At 40.7% G+C, this 20,597-nt stretch overlaps 1 protein-coding gene across 3 annotated transcripts in view; it reads left to right on the plus strand.

Annotated features, from left to right (window-relative positions):
• The window catches only part of LOC112467864 (hemicentin-2-like), a 137,912-nt gene that overhangs the window by 38,201 nt on the left and 79,114 nt on the right, over positions 1–20,597 (plus strand). The window contains exon 1 of one of the 3 annotated variants that reach the window (XM_025036745.1): positions 1,716–3,836. The exons of the other annotated variants lie outside the window; for them this stretch is intronic. Within the exon in view, the coding sequence (XP_024892513.1) occupies positions 3,719–3,836 (118 nt within the window). The 5' untranslated portion in view covers positions 1,716–3,718. Of the gene's footprint in view, positions 1–1,715; positions 3,837–20,597 lie in introns of those variants that run through there. 3 annotated transcript variants of the gene reach the window in all.

Here is a 20,597-nt window from a genome sequence, read left to right on the forward strand (position 1 = left end):
CACTTTGTGAAATCGATCGGACTATAGCTATGGTCCTCTAAATAATGTTTGCGCTTTCGTGATTGTCCAAATACGCTGAGGTAGAAATGTAAAGTCGGTTTATATTTTATTGCTCACGGAAACGAAACATTTATTTGCACAAATATTTTAGATCAACGTTGCATCAATTAGAATGCGATAACTTTATCAAGATTGTGAAACGTTAGGCAAATAGCGACATCCATCAATTATATGGTTGGCTTCGGATATCGATGTAATTAGAACGCAAATGTTATTAAATATTGTTTATTATTGGATATCGATTTTCTGTGTTCTCGCATGGGATCGCGTAATAAAATCTAATGTATATATATATATATATAATCACGAATTAATGTACAATATTTATTAAAATATGAAAATAACTATTAACATAACAATGCACCTAAATATCATTTAATGCGGTCATTAACATTTTGATTCATCAATTAATAATTAATAAAATAATGAATTAGTGGAAGTTTGGTGAGAAGCGCCTCACTATTGTGTCATCTATTTCAATATTATTCTTATACATATAATTACAAAGTGAATACGACGGGATATTGTGAGTGCAAAGAAATTTGGATTTTAAAGAGAAAATATTAGCTTCTTTCTAGTTGCGAAAATGTAAATCGTTTCGTATATAATATCACGTAAATTTTAGTCAAATATCTTAATACACATTATTAAAGTTTGAGATAAACGAAGAATCAACTTCGTGAACTTTTAAATCGACGTTGTAGATGAAAAAAATAACGATATAGGACACGTATGTATATAGGAACATTCTTGAACATTCAAAGCGGATTTAGGAAGGGTACCTTCGTAGATACTACTACTCGATGAGGATTAGGAAGTGATTTGCAGGCGATTGCCGATAGCGATGGAAACACGAAAGCCGGAATTTATCGTGATTGGAGCGAGTTCTCGTAGAGAGAGTCATGAAGCTTCGAGGGCCGTTATCTCGTGTGCATGTGCTAGATACGCACGAACTATCAGTTTTCATGAACACACTCTATGATGTAAGTACATGCTCTCATTTCTTGGAGGACATATTTATTGTTATTTGCAATATCCTCTTTCAACAAGTACACGCGAGTTCTATAGATCTCCGCAAAGTCTATAGATCCGGCGGGGAAAAGTCTGAAGTCTTAAAAATATACGAATAGCGAGACGTAATCAGTTTCAATGAGGTCCATTCGTGATACATTTAATTAAGAAGCATCGTATTTCGTTTTCTCGGTAAAATCTACGTTCTGAAAGCCAGTTCGATTCCTTCGCAAGAATTTCTTTTCCTGTCGTGAAGCGTTCATTAATTTCATAAAAACGTAGGTAATGACCCTGACATTCCGTTCCACCACCGACTTTCGAGCGTCGCGTTCTCTCACGTATACCGCCGAAAATCTTACGTTCACGCACATCCGCGCCTGGACCGCGCGGCGATTATGGCGACTCATTAGCTGCGCCTGTAAATCATCGCGGTCTCCGCGACGGAGACAGGAGATGCGCGCCGAATGTGGGAGTTCGGAGCAAAACGCGTGAGCGAGCGAGAGGCGGAGGATAAAGCCGGGGTCCAGAGCGGGACGAACGGCGCGAGCGTGCCCGAAGACGACCGAGCACGAGCGGAGAAAGCCGACGCGGGTTGCGAGGGTTCCTCGCGATATTCAATGGTTTCAGTACCGAGCCGCCACGGGTCAGGACTCGATGTGGCTTCATCGTAGGGGAGGTTCGTTAACGTGCGCCTGACGACGTGGTACGCGACGCAGACGAGTGATCCATGAATAAAAATCGGAGCAAAAGCGCGCGGTGTCATCGTCCACGGGTCACCAGGTCGACCGCCTTTGCGACCCGCTTCGCGAGTGTCGATCGATGATCCGGAAGTTACGATTCGCGGAATATACGGCGGCACGATCGCGTTTTTCCGGTGTTTAGGCGCGATATCGCTCAAGTTAACGCGAGTGGATTCTTCGTTTAATGTCTTCTTTCTTTTTACGTTAATTTTGAGAATTTATCTCAATTATACTCCGGGCGCATATACGATCGTCTCGCGAGTGCGCGCGTAACGCACATGCTCGCTCGCTGCACGCTCGGCCGCCGCAAGGTCGAGGGATAAGTGCGAAAAGATCGACGCCCTCGATCAGCCGCGCACTGTGCTCCAAGCAAATACTGCAATCCGGATACTTATGTAGCCGTGTTCGATTAACCAGAAACGTGCGTTACAATTAGGCCTATTTGCGGCACTTTAATCGACACGCAGCGTCGATGTATCGTGTATAATTTTGTCGGCAACTTTTATATACATGCTGTTCATTGATGCGTTGATTTTTGACTGTTGATCGACAAGACCATAATGCTGAAAGATAAGAGGGAAATATAGCGACAGAAAGTGCAATCGATGATGAAGAGCGATGATACTTGTTCCATGACGGACAAGTGTTCCGTTCCAAAACTTCCGACACTCACATAATTTCAATAGTTGGAGGGCAGCTTAATTTGATTTCATCACTCGTGCAAAGTTTAGAAGAAATTGGAATAATCCGATTTTAAGACGAATGATTTTTAAGAGTGTCTTAAAATTTGCCGCATTGAATCTTCTTATTTCCGATATCGCATGTACATATCCTTCGTCAGAAGAAATAAACTGTCTAAGGTGTTTTGAAAATTTGTCAAGTTCGTAGACGACTGTTGCCATTGGACATCTATCGTGTTGAAGTTTCAACTATCGGAATATCGGGACACGTCAGATCCACTTTGCAAGTTCAGTTTGCAAAAGGCCCGGCGGATATCTTGTTTCATTCCGTGAAGGTTTACCGCACGATCGAATGCATTAGCGGGACTTGCGACGGGCGTAGAGAGACAGAGGCGCTCCGAATCCGAAGTGAACCGCTTTCAAGAGGAGGCTGCTCTGCACTCTACGACGATAAAACTACAATCGCTATTCGGAATCTGTCAGCGGAGGCTTCGCTCCGTTACCGGATCCGTTTATCCGGCAAATCCTGTGATCATCCGCTCGCCCAATACGCCCCATGGAATCTCGCAGCAGCGAAAAATTTACCTGACAGAACGCATCGGTCATGGAATAGAAAAAAGGGGACCGATAACAAACGGCGTAAATGGCCCGGAGCGGATAAAGTTTCAACTACTCGCGATATCCGCGTTTGAAGAATCGCGTCTACGTCGATCGGAAAATCTGCCGAGGAGATCGATCGCGTGCTTAAATCGTCCAACCTGAAAAGAATCTTACGCGAAGAAATCTCGGGAAAAAACGAAAGATCGTCGAGTAAGATGGGAAAAACCGTATGGCGATAGCATACATCGTCATTAAAAGTCCGGTGTGTTTCGTTCTTGAGAGGCTCGAAAGACAAATAGCTGGCGTCTCATTAAATGAACGACGGGTAGGTGAGAGACAAGATAGATAGGGGACGGCTGCGTGGCATGTCGGTTGACGGCGACGGCTACGGCAGCAACAACGACGGCAAAGAACGGTGGATGATGTGGATGGCGGCGCAATGCAGCAGCGGCGGCAGAAGCAACAGCAACGACAACGACATCAACGACGAGAACGGCAGCAGCGTCGGGGGTTGCAATTAGTGCCGGCTCGCAACGGCCGCGAGACAACGTAACGACTGAAGGGGGGGCGTGCAGGGGGCCGTTAGGGGGTCGAGGGTGTGTGCAGTGCGCGTGAAAGGGGGACAAAATGTGGTGGAGGTGGCGGTGGTGGAGTGTCGTGACGACGACGACGACGACGATGCTGGTCTTGGTAGCCGCCACGGCGTACTCGCCGTCTGTGGAACTATCCGATCTAGATAAGCCAAGTGAGTAATGCGCCCCGTTACGTCACTAGTTATGCCTGATTTACAACTGGGCTTAACCCTTTCGGTACGACCGAGTCACGAGGTGCTCGCGACAAATACGCCGGTTAACCGGCGTGTCAATAACCGACGGTAGAATTTGGTAAAAACTGTTAGTTGACCCTGTACCTTGCCACTGCGCACGATATATTATTAATTACAAATCATATAAGTTTATTTTGACACACGAGCGTTTACTTTATTAAATCATATAAAATTCATATATTTATAGAGAGCTGAAAATTCCTTTGTCTAAAATATTATGTATAGTACTTCAAGTTTTCTGAACCGCGACGCCTAGATACTTCGTTACAATGAAAGTGTCAAGATATTCTGAAGCCGCGCCGCGTAGTGTTTCGCGGGTCGAAGATCGTGATGCGACGAATTAAATCAAATCTCTACGGTCTCTCGTCACGAGGCTGTTATAAACTTTAAACAGCGGATTATTATCGTCGACCTCATCCAAGGAAGTTTCGCTCGACCGTGTTCCGGCTTCATCCTCGAGAACGCGGACTCCACCGAAACCCGAGTATGGCGTAGTCGATAAAGGGGGATATAAATGGAAAGGTGCTTCTGAATATCATTAGCGGCAGTTCTCCAATGTCCCATAATTAAACGGGCACTTCGCACGTGTCGAAACTGTCCTTGTGGCGCGCTACCGTGTGTGTATCGTGCGGCGTGCCGCGGCGCCGACGAGTTATGTACGAGTTATGTACGAGTATTTAAAAATTAAAAATAACATACGGCATGTTATTTTATCATATCACAGTCGGACCTTCAATGTAAATCATAATTGTAGGGAATTTTAATCCGACTGGGTATGCGGCCGCGCGAGGTCGATGCATATCATTAGCGATAGGAATACTGTTCTGTGATTAAAATCTCTCGCGCTATTACGTAATCGTAATTGTGTTCATCAAACGACACTCGCGTACGCAATTTCAAAGATAACGGTAGAACAAGGAGAAATAGATTTTATAGAGAAAGAGCAATTTTAAACAATTATTCAAATTTCTAACAACCTTCAATATTACTTGAACTTTGAATAATTTTTTCTGTTTAGTTAATATCCAGTATCCAATATCTAGTTAATATTATCCCCGATTTGTGAATAATCTTTCTTTCTGTCTCTTCCCTTTTCTAATAAAAAAAAGTTTCTAAAGATACATCAAAATTACGTTAAAACCATCATTAATATAGACAGCAATATTTCGGTCTTCATAAATTACTCAAGCGATAAGCAACGCAATGAACTCATAAATGTCAAAGATCTCTCACGAAGCAGGAAACTAGTATTAAAGTTGCCTAGCTATCCTCGGACGATGAGCGATGCTATAATAACCTAATGCCTGACGTATCCGTACTAAAAATATGATCACATTTTTTTTTCTGCGTTATTGATTGCTTGGCATATTTAGAGTAACCAGAAGAGTAGATGGCAAACTTTCGCGGATCGATTATTAGAAAACTTTTGCCATCGTGTTCATTTCGCTATGCGCGCGTCTCTCACTATAATACTTGGTCCTTTGTATGTAATATGCGCTACCTGAAATTAATTTAACACCCTGCCGGATTAACGATAAAGAAAATTGTAGGACGAAGGTGTCCGATCGATTCAGGCGCGGCACGTAGGAGAAGGCTTAGGGAAGAGAATGACGGCTAAACTAGTTTAATTAAACCACGGCGCTAAGCCCCTCTTAAATTTATAGCTGCGCGATAAAAAAGGATGTTCTACAGTGGGGACGTGAAGAGAAAAAAATTGGAGTTTCAATAGCGGAGTCCGGCCTCGTTCGACTGCGAGGGCGAAAATAATGTGACGCCAATTTTGCACTTTTGCGAAATTCCTTTAAAAAAAATTTCCGACTTATCGCGACATTAATTTTTCTCTCTATTCTTATATTATAGATGTAATATAAATACTAATGAAATATTTTCCTTCTTGCATATTAATTTTGATATGCTACAGCACACACAATTACTGATTTTCATTAACTTGCACTTCGTAACAAAGAGGGCTTTGATATTTTCGCGAATTTTAACCCTGATCCAAATGTATTTTCAACGTCTATATATTTACTGAGAAAATAATGTAACAGTTTAATAGGAATATCTGGGAATATTCAGATTGTCACTGATGACATATTGAATGACCAGACGGACTAATATTAGCTGTAATTGACAATCGCTGAATATATTCTCTACAATTCTAGGAACTACTAATGCAATAATAAATGATATTTATAGTCGATGTACATTCACGTTTATGATTGAAAATGAGCCAATTATAATAACATTCCTACATTTATTATTTCAATCATAAATGGATAAGTATTATCGCAAAAAGATAAGCAAATAAAAAAGTCGTTCTTCAATATTGAATATTATATTTAGCGAGGAATAGGAAGACAGAAAGTAGGATAGAAAATCCGCCCTTGAGCACCGAAGGAACAAAAAAGTACCAAGTAATCTTCGGTTATTTTATAGGGAATTGCAATTGCGCATGCAATTCATGTATAGTGTAAGAGACGCAGAATCGATCGCACCGTGCTGGTGCCTCAAACATTTCGTCAAGCAAATTTCATGCTCGATCCACTATTCCCTTGGAAGAAATTCCAGAATACTTTTGAAGAAAATAAGGTAGATATATATATATACATATCGTTGTCGACAAGAAATTTCATTCGCGCGTAATATGAGCAGGTTCTTGCAACCATCTCGCCGATTCAAAGGCAGTTTAATTACTCGATCGAAATTACTCGGCTTCGTTATACAATTATTTTACAGCGTGGCGAAACGACAGCCTATGTTTTCATAAGGTTTGTCTGACTTCTACTTCAACAGGTGTTGCGAACGGCGAAAGACAACCGACGTGTACGCAGTACGCGCGTAACTAACGCGTCGCGTTAATTAACGACGCTTTCATGTTTATTCGCGCAGCATAAGGCAGCAGACGCATCTATTTTGCCGCGTTCCGGTATCGCGAAATAATAGCATTCGATTTCTCCCTAATGAGGCTAATCTCGTAGTCCAGTGCGTTAAAAAAGCGAAAGCGGCGAATAAATGCCGGTGATGAGAGATGCGTTTATTTTTATAGCGTTCTGTGGTTTTTAATGTCTAGTGCGGCGTGCACTTTCAGTAAATAACTGAAACCGCAAAACCGGAAAGAACAACTTTAATGCGCACATCATCGGGAAATGTACTTTGTACCATAAAGGATCTTTTTATGCTATGTTTTTATAAACACTCTGCGTCGTAAAATGTAAACCAGAACTCATCATGACGGGCTAACGTTTTAATAGAGACTGCATAACAGTTTTTACCAAGTTACAATATATGAAAAATATGTTACAGAATATATCCCCGCTTAAAAAAAAAACAACTTACTTTTTTTACATGAACAACATTTTTTGAAACTTCTAAATCCCAGTAGAGGCAGCTTGGTGGAATGCAAGTTTCAATAATCTTTTTCAACAATTTTTAAATTTTCAAAAAATATAATCCTTTTTATATAATATATATATATATTTTTTTTTCATTTTAAAAATATCCCAGAAGAGATACATACGTTCTTTTATTTTTATTTTAAGTATGCGGAATCTTAACCCTGAGTTTAGTTACGTAGCTGATACAGTTGATTATTAATAAGTTTTTGAAAGAGTTAGTATAGATTTATTAGTATATATAGACATTGTAGACTCTGGATACCTCTCACGTTTCTAACAGCGAGAGCACTTTCCAACAACAGCTTTCGAAATCACAGCTACGGCGTCGTGGTAATTAATTTTTTTGCCGGCAAAGCCGAAGCGAGGGCAACGACGGAATGACCACGAAATCGACCTAATGGGTGGCCATTTGTCATTCTCCATAGGGTAGAAGGTGGCACTGCGGAAGGGGCGAGGAGGGCCCCTTGCCGCCGGCCAAGACGATAATTTGCACGCGATTTCATCCGCCGTATACACCTTCCGCGTCGGTGTATGACTTAATGGAAACACGGGTTAGCTTGTTCTAGAATTCTGAAATAGCAGAAGCTCATAAAGGGCGAATGTCACTTTGCGTTTGCGCGAATGTCATTTTACTTGGCGGTCGATGTAATTACCAGGAGTAAAAACGATTATTAACGTAACGGCACGAACGATATTATGGTACTTTCGTTGCCGTTAAAAAATATGAGATCTCTTCACCGTCGTATATATCCCCGCGTAACAACCTTATCGAAATAATAGCCGGGGCAAGGTAAAGCTGCATTATCGCGAATCTAAAACAAGGCGGAGACGATCAAGCGACGTAACATGTATGTTTCATACCCGACACGCGAATATTCAAGATTATCTCGAGTCTAATCCTAGAAAGATTAATTGGAATTGGCAGTGCACTTGTTATTCTTAGGCGCGACCTCTGTATGCTAAATAACATTACGTGCGTGCAAAAACTTAAAGGGACTAAAATGATAATTATTATATGATTTGAGTGAATAACCCCATTCCGTCGACGAAAAATTTATTTAAAGGTGATTGACGAACAGCGGCGAGATGACGACACGTATTTTGCCTGTTGAATGACCTCTTTTCGCGAAAGCGATTAAGATACACATCTCATATGTACACGCTTGTATGATAAAAAAATATTAAGGCTTTCTTGAAGAGGGTAATTATATAAGAATGTGGATAAACGCGAGAAATTATTGCGGTACCATCTTTAATTAACAGAAACGCCGAATGATTATTTGCACGCGATCTCGGTTCACCGCATTCGTTGGATACAATCATGATTAAAGTTTAGCACGGCATACTTCTTTGTTGAGATCCTCTTATTTAATGCGTACTTATTCTACATTTATCGGTCATTAAAACATTTCTTACCTTCTGTTTAACTATGTGCTAAGAACGATAATGCCGGTAACAAATACTCCTCAAGGGAGAGAGGTAGACTTATTAGCTCGATAAAAATCTGTCTATATACAAACGCGCTGCACAATTACTAATGACACATAGAATATAGGAAAAAAAACGACGTAAACTCATCGTGATAATTGCATATTGCGGAATAGTGCGAAAAACGCTTCGCGACGCAAGATGCGGCGCGTGATATAAAATTTGTTTCGCGCCCGCGCCGCGCGGCGAGAATGAGCCGACGCCGCCGCGAGCATTTCATATGTCGTAATTCGCGCAATTCTGTCAAGAAGCGACATATTTCATATTACTGTAATCCGCTGCAAGCCCGGCAACAATGGTGGGCTGCGTGCGAACGCGCATTCCGAACTACGTATTTCTCACGGGCCTCTCATACGTGCGATAGCGAAAATTCAGAATATCGCTCCCGCGGGTCTCGTTCCGCAAAACTGCAGCGCGGGTAACGAGTGGATCCACTTCAATATGTCAATACTATGAGCTTAACTCGTGACTGGTGACGCAGAATTTCGATACGTTTCGACGCCGCCGCCGCGATAAAACTTAAAAACCTGTGGCAAAACGCGTGACAAATTTTTCACGATTCATCAGCCAGATATGAACGCGTGAAATTTATTACGTCTTGAATACTTTAAAGCGCGTATAACTGTAAGAACATGTTTTTCATGAATTTTTGGCGCGATATTTCGCGACGGCGCGGCGCAAGGCGCAAAAGCCAAATCTATTTTATGAGTTCGTTCGACGCTGTCGCCGTCGCCACGTTGCGCGGTATTTCAAGTTAATTCGTGCATGAACGAGATCGCGATGCAGTTCGATGCACTGTCTATTACAAGACATATTTTAACGTGAAAGAAAGAAAGTTATCGTCATCGTAAAATTTTCGTCGCGGCGCTCGATCACCGGACGTTTCCTCCTTTTTCCATTTATCTGTAATTCATAGTCTGTGGTGTTACGACTTCTTTCTCGTAAATATGACTGGTATCTATGTGCCGCGCGTGCAGTTTATTTCTTTTACGACCTTTTTTTACTCGTCTCGCATACCATTCGAAGTCGTAGAAATTTTTGTCCGTGCTTTCGTTAGGAAGGAGGTGCGGAAGTCGCGCTTGCATGCGACTGCGAAAAACACGTATCGAGATTTCGTCACACTTCAGCTAATAATCGCGACACACTGGCGCGATACCATCGAGCCACTAAAGTCGGTGATTACCGCGGCGAAGTTTCGCACAGCGGTATGGAAAAAAAAAGCTTTATGGCGAATAGTAACGCAGTGTCGTTAATAACTTCGACACTAACGTGCGAACGGATTTACGTGCCTGTTTTTTACCTTCAACTTACTCGTCCGTTACGTTGTGGTTACAGGGCTAGATTATGACGCCCGCTCTTTCCCATTTACATCGTAAATGAGATACCTCGATTGCGAGCAACAGTTTTCTTATATACCGTAGCGTTCGGATATAAAGTACTTTTAAAGACTCTGTTTAAGTTTCCTGCGAGCCTTGAAAGAGCAATGAAAATGCAGCCCGTGACATGATACTTTTAGTTGAGTCAAGTCCGGGTTCAGCGATTTATTTTAAGTACCTGTGCCAGGTTTCCTCTTTGGTCCCCTTTATTTCGATATGCATACTAACGAAGCTAGACCGAGGAATTCACTTTTGCTGGCTGTTACCGACCATCCTCTCATACGGTACACGCACCATCTTCCGTGTAAGAGTTTTAAATCGGCCGAGATTAAATTTGTATAAAATCAGGATGCGACAGTCGAACGACATTTTCATGCAGATTATTCTAATCAACCTAGATCTTAATTTCTAATTCCGGAATTATGCAAATCGGGCGAATGAATTTTTTCCGTTTGGCGACGATGGTATTACGGGCGCCGGCAGCAATCCACTGGAGACTCTGGAAACGGGGCGGGCGAAAAATCTCGTCCTGTCGGTTTGTACCCGATGAACGTAAACGACGAACCAGGAGCTGGTGCTCCCGTCGTAACTCGGTTTCTATCTTTCCGCGGCAGTGATTCCGCGTAACTTTCTAACCGGTTAATTCGCGTCCGGCTACATCGGCTACATCCCCTGTCGGTACGTCGGCGTCGGCGTCGGCGCTAACAAGTCCACGAACGAGAACTGGAGCAGCGCGTGAGAAATAAGGGAGACGGTTTCGCAGGGATTCTCCCTGTCGAATCCGAAACGACTGTCGGCGGAACGCGCCGCGCCGGCTGCCGACCACTCGTCGTAACAATATCCGAAACAGGTTGTCGGTATCTGCGCTGCACGTATCTTAGCTTACCGCAGATTACCAGTAATCCCATGGGTTCGGGTAACAGTTACACGCTTTCAGCGAGACACGGGAACTTCGGTCGCTCAGCGGCGACGCGACGGCTCGCGGCGCAAACCCGGGACCGCCTCTCCATTGCCAACGTCCGACGCCCGTATAAACCGAATTCCCTCGACGTATCGGAGCGGTACGACGTGAAATTAAGTTCTCCCACGACGTTTTACACGTGCGCATTCCCTTTCCCGCGTACTCGCGCCACCTCGAATATCCATTACAGTTCGAGAAACGGTTCTTCGATAGAAATCAATTTTTGAGGAGGAAACGATTATGAATGATCAATGAATAAGATAATGAAAGATCAATGAATATAATAAAAAAGTTTTATATTTGTAAAATGTGTGATTAACAAGAGCAAAAGTATGTCATACGTATCTATATCGCTATAGTATCGAATAAATTCAATTCGCTTTTAATTAGTATAACTATGATTTAACGATGAATCAGGGTCTTACTCGATTCGCAAGTACTCGTTATTCTATTATCGGATATCTATATAACGAATAAATCCATTACATCTATTTATGGATATTCCAATGGATACTATCAGAATCCCGGAATCATTTCAAATTATCTTAAAACGTCTATAATAGAATATTGAAAAAAATTTTCCATTTTGTTATTAAATTCTCTGGATATTTATCTGTATGAAAAGATGTGTAAATGCAAATCTCTTTATCGCTAATATAAATTGACAATTTGTATAATTGGCTCGATATTTTCTGGTATCTTGAATCTCTGAAGATATTTAGAAGAAATTATATGTTATTTATTTAATTACTGCCTTCTCGCGTTTTGATACTTTTGGATGCTATGCGTTTATCATTTCTTTTAATATTCGTTTTTGCTACTTTCATGATATCCAGTTGAAGCTTAAGTACGCGTAATGATTGCTTTCTGTCGATATAATAGCTAGTTTTGCTCAGAAACTGCTTTCTCGCTGCTTTGCATATATAATAGCACATTTGACTACATAATATCTTTATCGTATCTACCGTAAACAGGTTTCGTATTGCTGTCAGCCGCAATTAAACGATTAAATTTCGTCTGATAACCGATAAAAAAACATGCTTGGAGCTTTTCTCTTATACTCGACACATATATGTATGTATGTCCATAATCAATAATTGATTATATATTTAATTCGTAATTATTTTTGCCATGCATGCGACACAGGGAGTGCGTTCTCAATTGATTAAGGTAATTAACGTCAGACAATGATTAGTACGTTGTGCGACTCGGTGGCATATGATACTCAACCGTTGAGAATTTCTCGTTAATCCGTGTCAACAGGATGAAACACATTAGATATTATGAGATGAAGAAGAAACAAGAGGAGAGAAAAACTCGCAACAGAAAAATATCATCGAGGATAGAGAGAGAGAGAGAGAGGATGGCGTTAGTGGCCGGTTTTTTCTCGACACGGTGCCAGTTTTCGCGCCGTACTTATTCCTTTTTCCTTCTTTCGTTCCACCTTCATTCTTTATTGCGTCAGCATCTTCGCTTGTTTTAATAATTTTGGTTTAATGAAATTCCGCGATTATATATAACGATGCTCAACCGACAATTTCACATTTGCCTGTTTGGTTTTATCAGAATTCGAAACGTCACACTTCGCGTTTTGTTATCAAAGCTTTTTTAATATTGCAGTTTTCGATTCTGCCTGATGAAAGCGTTTCGGTTTAACGAATTTTACCGTTGATACATATATGTATATAGCTCGTAAACTTCGTTGATTTCGGTGATCTCTCTCCAACTTTTTCAGAAAACAAATGTTGTGTATACAAGATATCCTGTACACAAGTATGAAATTTGTGTATCTAGAAAGAGAGAGAGAAAAAGAGAGAGAAAGAGAATGAGAGAGAGAGAAACGTAGTCGCCATTTATATTTTCCAGCTAAAACGAACGAATTTGCTACGATGTAGCATATCAAATGTCTCTTCGGGATTTCGAGTTCAGATAAACTTTTACATTTGAGTGAGATCTGTTCTATCTCTTCTGTTTTCTCCGTCGAGTAAAGTTGTGCCTGCGTTCGAATTGAATGTGCTGTTCGAAAATTGAATCGATTCACTTCATAGCAGCGCGGAAGTTAATACTCGTATTCATTTAACTCGCAGGCAGCGCAAACAATCCTCTTTTCCAATTATTGTAAAATCGTTAATTATTGCACGCTAGAGAAATACGATAAACAACTACGGCCGTGAATCTGATACGACGTATAAATTCACGAGAACGTATCGAGCACGAGTGACGTAAATTTAAAAAATTTAATTTTCGGCGAGCGCTGCGAGAGATAAAAATATGGCGAAATCCTGCCGTTTAAGCGGTAAGAGATAAATTAAAGGCGTTCGATGCTCGCGATCCATAAATAACCCAACAAAACGGTTTTAATATATTATCCGAGTTGGGTTCGCTAAATGATTATTAATGGGTATAGATCTTCCCGTCCTTCGTTTTTGCATATTGCACAGCGCGAATGTCCGGCTCTCTCTCTCGCGCGTACTGTCCACTATGTACAAACTGCCATCGATCCTCGCGCTTATATGCTAATTGCCTATCCGTGCTAATTGGAAGTGCCGCCGAGTGCGTTAATTATCTAACTGACGGTTAGCTATTCCTACCACTCAGCCTCTCTCTGCGTACGCATTTCATTCGTTTCCGGGCATTCTATGGATTTCCGTAAACTTGAAGCCGATTTAATTGTTCGCGGCGAGCGACTTTTTGTTTCTTATGATACCTAATAAACGTATGCAGATACAATTGACACATCAAGCAATTGAAGCAATGGAGAATTATTATATGCAAGAAAGATCTGTATGATAAGTATAATATAATTGCATAAGTAGATTATTGTAAACCAGGATATATAGCCTTTTAAGAAGATTCAGCGTTTCAAATGTATATTGGTGACTTTTCTTATCGCTATTATACAGTCGCAAAGCACTAATCCGTTTTAAGATGAATCAAGCATCGTTTCGCGAAGACTTAAGCTCGTCCTATATTTGCGTAAGCGACGAACAAAATTCATAACATTTCAGCGATATAATATTTCTCTAATGATAAAATCCTCTAAGAGAAGACTTTGATGACACAATCCGCGAAATAGAATGCGACTATTAGAAATTTTCCTGTTATACTCTATAATCTTATTGTTCAAAGGGATCATGAAATTATTTGAGTATATTTCCAAAAGTAGGCAGAGATTAATTCCATTTAAAATTGGCCATATATTAGTCTATTTATTATATTAGTAAAAGTTCATTATCATATCATATATAAATCGTTCATTGTCATTATCGTTGCTTTGTTCTAAGAGCACAATTACATTTTCATATTCTTTCTGTACCATTATGCCAGATTATATTATTACATCAATATCTGTCGTACAAAAGAATAATTTTGTGTGGTTTTTTGTTTGTGATTGTTATATAACTTACACGAAATGAGCATACTGGTCATCAGCATTTTCCCCTACACAGAAGTTGCAGAAACGAGAAATTCTATTTTTGTACGACTTAATCACGCGCGTATACTACTTCATCGTCGTTAGTGGAATAGCGCTTGCTTTGTGCGGCGTGACTGCACCGCGCGTAGTACATAAGTTTTACATACGGTCTGTACACACACGAGAAATGACATTCGTCCAAGTTAATGCAATACATAGCGGAGATGTGAGGAGAGTCGCACATACGTGCCAACGCGGAAGCACACCGGTAGACGGAGAATATAAATCCCAAACAAGCGACGCAGGTAGTATATCTCTGGCACAAAAGGATTTCTGTATACCTGTCGTAGGTCCAATCTGCGGAAACGCCAATAAAACGTCGGCTCCTTTTAGCTCGATACATTCAGGAAGGCTGCGATATCCTTTGTTGAAGATGAGAAGACGTAAAATCGCGATGGGATCGCTTTTAAGGAGCCATTGTGTCGCGCGCGTGTTTAGATTTTTATAGAGACTTACCGGATAATCTCGTGCGAAATCCCTCTTTCGCTGACGAATGCTCGTATAAAACTGGTAAACACCGGTGGCCCTTCTCTAAATTGGATTTACGCTTTTTCGGGTCAGACGTCGAGAATTGCGGAACGAGTCAGCATAATTTGTCATGTTCCCCGCGCGCGACTGAAGGCGCCTCTACTGTTTTTAACGAGCAATCGCGCATGATTTTTATGGCCAAAGATAATCCGGGCATTTTACACCGAAATGGACCAGTCGTGTCCGCTTATAGTTATGCTCGTACCACGATTAATTTTTGCATTGCCCTGGGCCGACAGCTATGAAGGGATTTCAAAATTTTCAACGGGATCTCGTTGTTTCGTACATATTCATATATACATACACGTATGTATGGACTATACCAGAGTTGCAAATGCTTCCTCTGTCGCGCTTCGCATTGTCTATCTAATCAGGTATGATCCCTTGACCATTATAGTCTCACTATCGGCGAACCGTCCATCGTTTCCGAGCGCGATGCATGCATTTCTCTCGTTATTCGAAATTTGAGACAAACGTGACGTTCGTTTCCTCTCCGCGAGTGAATGGCCCTATTTCTCGTTAGGGAATGCGAGAACAAGCGAAATTATATTTTTCAATACGATATGCTCGGTACAGTTATATCTCGATGGAGTGAGTTCGGTACGTAGTTATGCCAAAATCAATAGAAACTTGACGTTCGCGTGAGGAAAAAGAGAAATACGCGGTACTTTCTTACCAATTTGTATCAGGCATCTTCGGGATTTCCGATAAATTCGAAGCACGAAGTTTGAAGATTCTATTCTCGGTTCGCGTGGAGCGCGCATAAAAGCAGAATTCCCTTGAAAATAAAGAGATGTTCGGAAAATGCCGCGGGGATGCAGCGCCAGGATGTTTTGACAGTCCGTTTGAGATTCCGTCCGTGACACAAATCCCGTTCCCCTCATAGGGTCGCGCGATATTACGATAATCCCGACGCGCGTATACTCCCGCAGGAGAGTGACGGTCACGGTAGTTAATGGCGGAACGTCGTTGAATATCCGCTATCCGATCTTACACGAGACTCGTGGGGCGATACGCTAGACCATGACTACCGTGACGAATCACTACTTCACGCGGGAGGGCAGCTCGACCTAATTTTCCAATGTCATAATTCGATATCAGCTACACGCAGCTCGCGATCCCGTATGTCGTTTCATATAAGCAGGTGCTTGTATGTAATCAACACTCTGCTTTGAATAATGTATGCCGAGAAGTGTCTACATTCTAAGGCTTTGAACCGAGAATCATATTTACATCACGCTTTGTACGATGAAACAGTAATAATCGTAAAGAGAACTCTCATCGAACGATCGTAACGAAAGAGATCGTCTACAATCGTCTACAAAGAACGTAATGAATCTTAATAGCTAACTGAGAACTAGAGGATCGCAGAATTTTGTATTTCATGCGATTTAAAATAGTACGTCAGCTTGGAGCTGAAAAACTGCACGAAAGAACGGTTGAGTGAATGCTTTGACTGCTTTGACAGATAAATCAAGAAACTTACTTTTGAAAGTGCACATATTGGTTTTTGACAAAATTGTTGTTTGATTTTTTTTATAACTGATTCAACATATGTGCAAGAAAAAGGGAAAAATTAATATATCCAGAAATATGTTTGTCAATTAGATAATCAATCAATATCAATATTAATATTTGTGAAAGAGCGACATTAACATTATTGAGTTTTTATTGACTTGTCTTGGCGTGCAATCGAGAACTCAGTGACGCGTTAACGAGCCTTCGTCATTACGGTTCGAGTTCCGTAATGATATTATCCAGCAGAGTCTGCAGTATCGTTACTGGTTGCTGCAAAACGGTGGCCAACATTGATCTCGACTTTTTACATGTACTGCCGCGCCATGTCATTTCAATAATTTCTTCCGGATCGTTTTTATTCTCCCGCCACTGATACCAATTATATAAATAGCATGTGTGATATTTTAGGTGTATGTCAGCCGCGCTCAAAATTCTCTCACGTATGCGCCATGTTAATAGCACGGATTTAGGGAACAGTTGACCAGACTAGGTCGTTATTTCAGTGAAACTCGTTGGGAATGTATTTTGTCGCATGCTCGTCGGAAAATACTACATCCTGTCGGCGACATGATTATCAAAGTCATTTGGTACGTTCGACGGCTGAAAAGAAATACCGCCGGTAATGTACCTCCGTTGTCCCCGCGTCAATCACTTAAAACCGCGTGATATAGGTAGTACACGCATAATACATCTCGCGAGAGCTTTTATCATTCATCAGTGATCCGCTTCATCGTTTTGTCGTTACTACATAATGTCGGACCGCCCCTCATTCAATGAAACTATGTATCGCGTTTGCAATAATGTAATTTCCCACTTGACATCACTTCCAGCAATATGACGTGTTTAATTATACAACTGCATTTGTGCATTATTAGGAAACATACGGTCGTTTGTGCGTATCATTCGTAATCCTGACGTATGACATTTTATTAATCATCGGATAAAGCGCGCGCCGAGTAAACGAGCGAAAATTTATCACTCATAATCTTTATTAGGTAATATCGACGCGTCGCTCGTATTGTCCAAACGAGACGATAGAGACGGCGTTTTCACAGCTTGTCCATCTCTCTTTCAGGATGATAATAAACATCAGAACGCATAATTTGACCGTAAAAGAATAATCATTCAGACAGCTCCCGCGCATAAATATCGGCCGACGTTTGGAAAACGTTGCTGGGCGTTTAAAAACTTGTAAAACGCCGAAAAATGGCTAATAATCGTCTAACAGTCGATAACAATCCGGCACGTCATAGCATCGTTTATGACGAGACATAAATTTCACTGCGTATTATACGAAGACGTGACGTGCGATAAAGATTATTATCTTGACGCAGTGTATTCTCAAGTATTTCGAGTGAAGATGAGGACTCGATAAACCGCTCGCATTCAAAGGTAAATTCGGACGTAAATGCCCCTCTTGTTGCATCGAGAGGTCATGTTTGAAGAAATAAGTTGATGGCAAAATAATTCACCTCTCTCGCAGCAGCTCGCTGGTGAATACGCTCACACTCCGTACGATCCGTTGACGGAAAGCGTACTGGGATAAGAATAACAATGGAAAGGAATATGGTAGACGCCAAACAGTTTGTGATGCAAACATCGCACAGAGAAAAGAATGTTTTATTTGAGGGCTCGTGAGTCGGTCGATCGATCGTTTCTGGCCGAACAAACATTTGACGACGGGTATATATATATGTGAACGTACGCGTTTATATTCGTACTCGCAAAAATTCTCTCACGCGCGTGTTTGCGTATTAAATTCTACACTTTACGATATGCATGCAACGAGCAAATTACCAATAGCGTAAAACTCTGATTTTTTAAAACTTATATTTCTATAATTTTAACACTGTGCGGACACCGTGTTTTTGGAGCACTCACCCGGAAACCCTCGGACTTTTAAGTCTAAAGAGTTTTTGAAAAATCTATAAAAATTCATGTATCATTTTTAAGGTTTCAAAAAGTGATTTCTATTCTTACATAGGACTAAACTGTTGCAAATTTTTTTTTAAGTGTTGAGTATTGGCCGCAGTCAAACTTCGATTACGTTCACGTATTATTTTGGCGAAACTATGATATCATCAAGAAATACACAGACAACCTTTTGAAAATCTTTTAGTTTCTTATATGTATATATAGATATTTTAATTTAAAAAAATGCTGCTTTATTACATATATCCGAGGATACATGCAGTATAATATATTAAACCTTTTAAAACATGTAATTATTTGAACAATAATAATAAGTGAAATAGAACCGTTATGATATACAATCTAATAATTTAATTATTGCAAAAATAATCATTCTGTAAGATGTCCATTATAGATATATATGTAGGGGATGTAGGGGAGAGTGGGGCAAAGTGGGCATGTGGGGGCAAAGTGAGCACTTGCAATAACTTTAAAACTTCTATTAGAATGTATATAAGATAATAAAAATTAAAATTACTTTGTTTTATAATAAATACATAAAAATTTATTGCAAGTGTTCACTTTGCCCCACTCTCCCCTACTATACATTTTTTGTGCTTTATGTAATCATGACTAATTTGTAATCCCTAGACGTAATATTCATCCTATCCCAATGATATTTTTTACTTTGCGCGTTATGGATTCGGGCAATGGTGTCGGAAGGATTGAAAGAGACTTTTTATCGCAACGTTGCGCAATAATTCATGCTGCCCGAGTCATTAAAATATTTGCTTATTCACGAGATATAAATGCATGTAAGGGGGGAGAGGCTCGTTGCGCGAGCGGGCGCTCTTGAATACTTCTCTTCGATGATAATTTTTTCCTAAATCCGTAATTAATCTTAGTCGTCTTAAATATGCAAGTATCATTCCGGCTACGAGATAGTTATGAAGCTCTATGATAAATGACACCCGTGAGAAAAATTCGCGCTATCGCCTTCCATCGTTAGCATTCTCTTTGTCACCCCGGATTAAAAGCGCGATGAACTCTAGCGTCGAGCTCCGCTTCCCTGCGTCGAATTGAAAAGAGGAATAAGTCAGTCGGGAAGCTCGCCTAATTATGTACATGGTACGTCTTCCGAGCTAAATTAATAAATAATGGACACGCGAGTACTGTATGTGTGTTTTCTGATATGCATCTCGTTCAAAGGTCAATGCCTATCTTCGTAAGGTTACCTGTCTACTAACTGTAACATTCGATAATATCTTATTCGGTTAATGAGAGACGCTATCGCAATGGAAATTGCGTGGACAAACAGTAAACAAAATGTATTTAATGTAGGGAAAAACGGCAAACTAAACAGTAAAACATATTTTTTATCACGTACTTTATTGTGAAAATATTGTACATGCGTGCATTCGTCATATTAACAATGAAATATTATTGAGTTAACAATGCAATCATATGCTAGAATAATAATAAGTGACAAAAACTCGCGATATTACGAAAAATAATAATGTAAGTATTACACATACGAGAATATATTTTTTAAAATATCAATTTAATTTAGTTTTCACGATAAATAGCTTGAATGTGTACATTAGTAACTGTTGTTATAAAAAATCTCATTCCTTGTATGTAATCTTCTTCACTCGGCAATCTGGAGTTAGAGAACTCATTATACGCAAGGGAGCGATACATCTTCTGCTCCATCATTGGGTTCGCTTTTAACTTTCGCGGCAATTCACAAAAAAAAGGACACGAAAGACCGATCTCGATCGCATTTCGCGATTGCCTGGCTTTGCTGCTTCGTCAGGAGCCGAAATGAGAATAAAGCCGACCGCCTCCGTGAGTTGCTTCGCTACGAAGTATCTTCATCTTCGCGGATCACACAGCGGGCGGTTTTCCCTCGAGCATTTCGTATGCCGGTGGAGAAAATCCTCTTGCGAAACAACCCCGAGCCAGAGATCGTAACCGAGCGCTACGAACGATTAATATTCGCTTTTGAAGCAGACCAATTAATTA

This window comes from Temnothorax curvispinosus, unplaced genomic scaffold (assembly GCF_003070985.1).
Source record: "Temnothorax curvispinosus isolate PA1 unplaced genomic scaffold, ASM307098v1 QBEX01017838.1, whole genome shotgun sequence".
In the NCBI taxonomy this organism is placed as follows: domain Eukaryota; kingdom Metazoa; phylum Arthropoda; class Insecta; order Hymenoptera; family Formicidae; genus Temnothorax; species Temnothorax curvispinosus.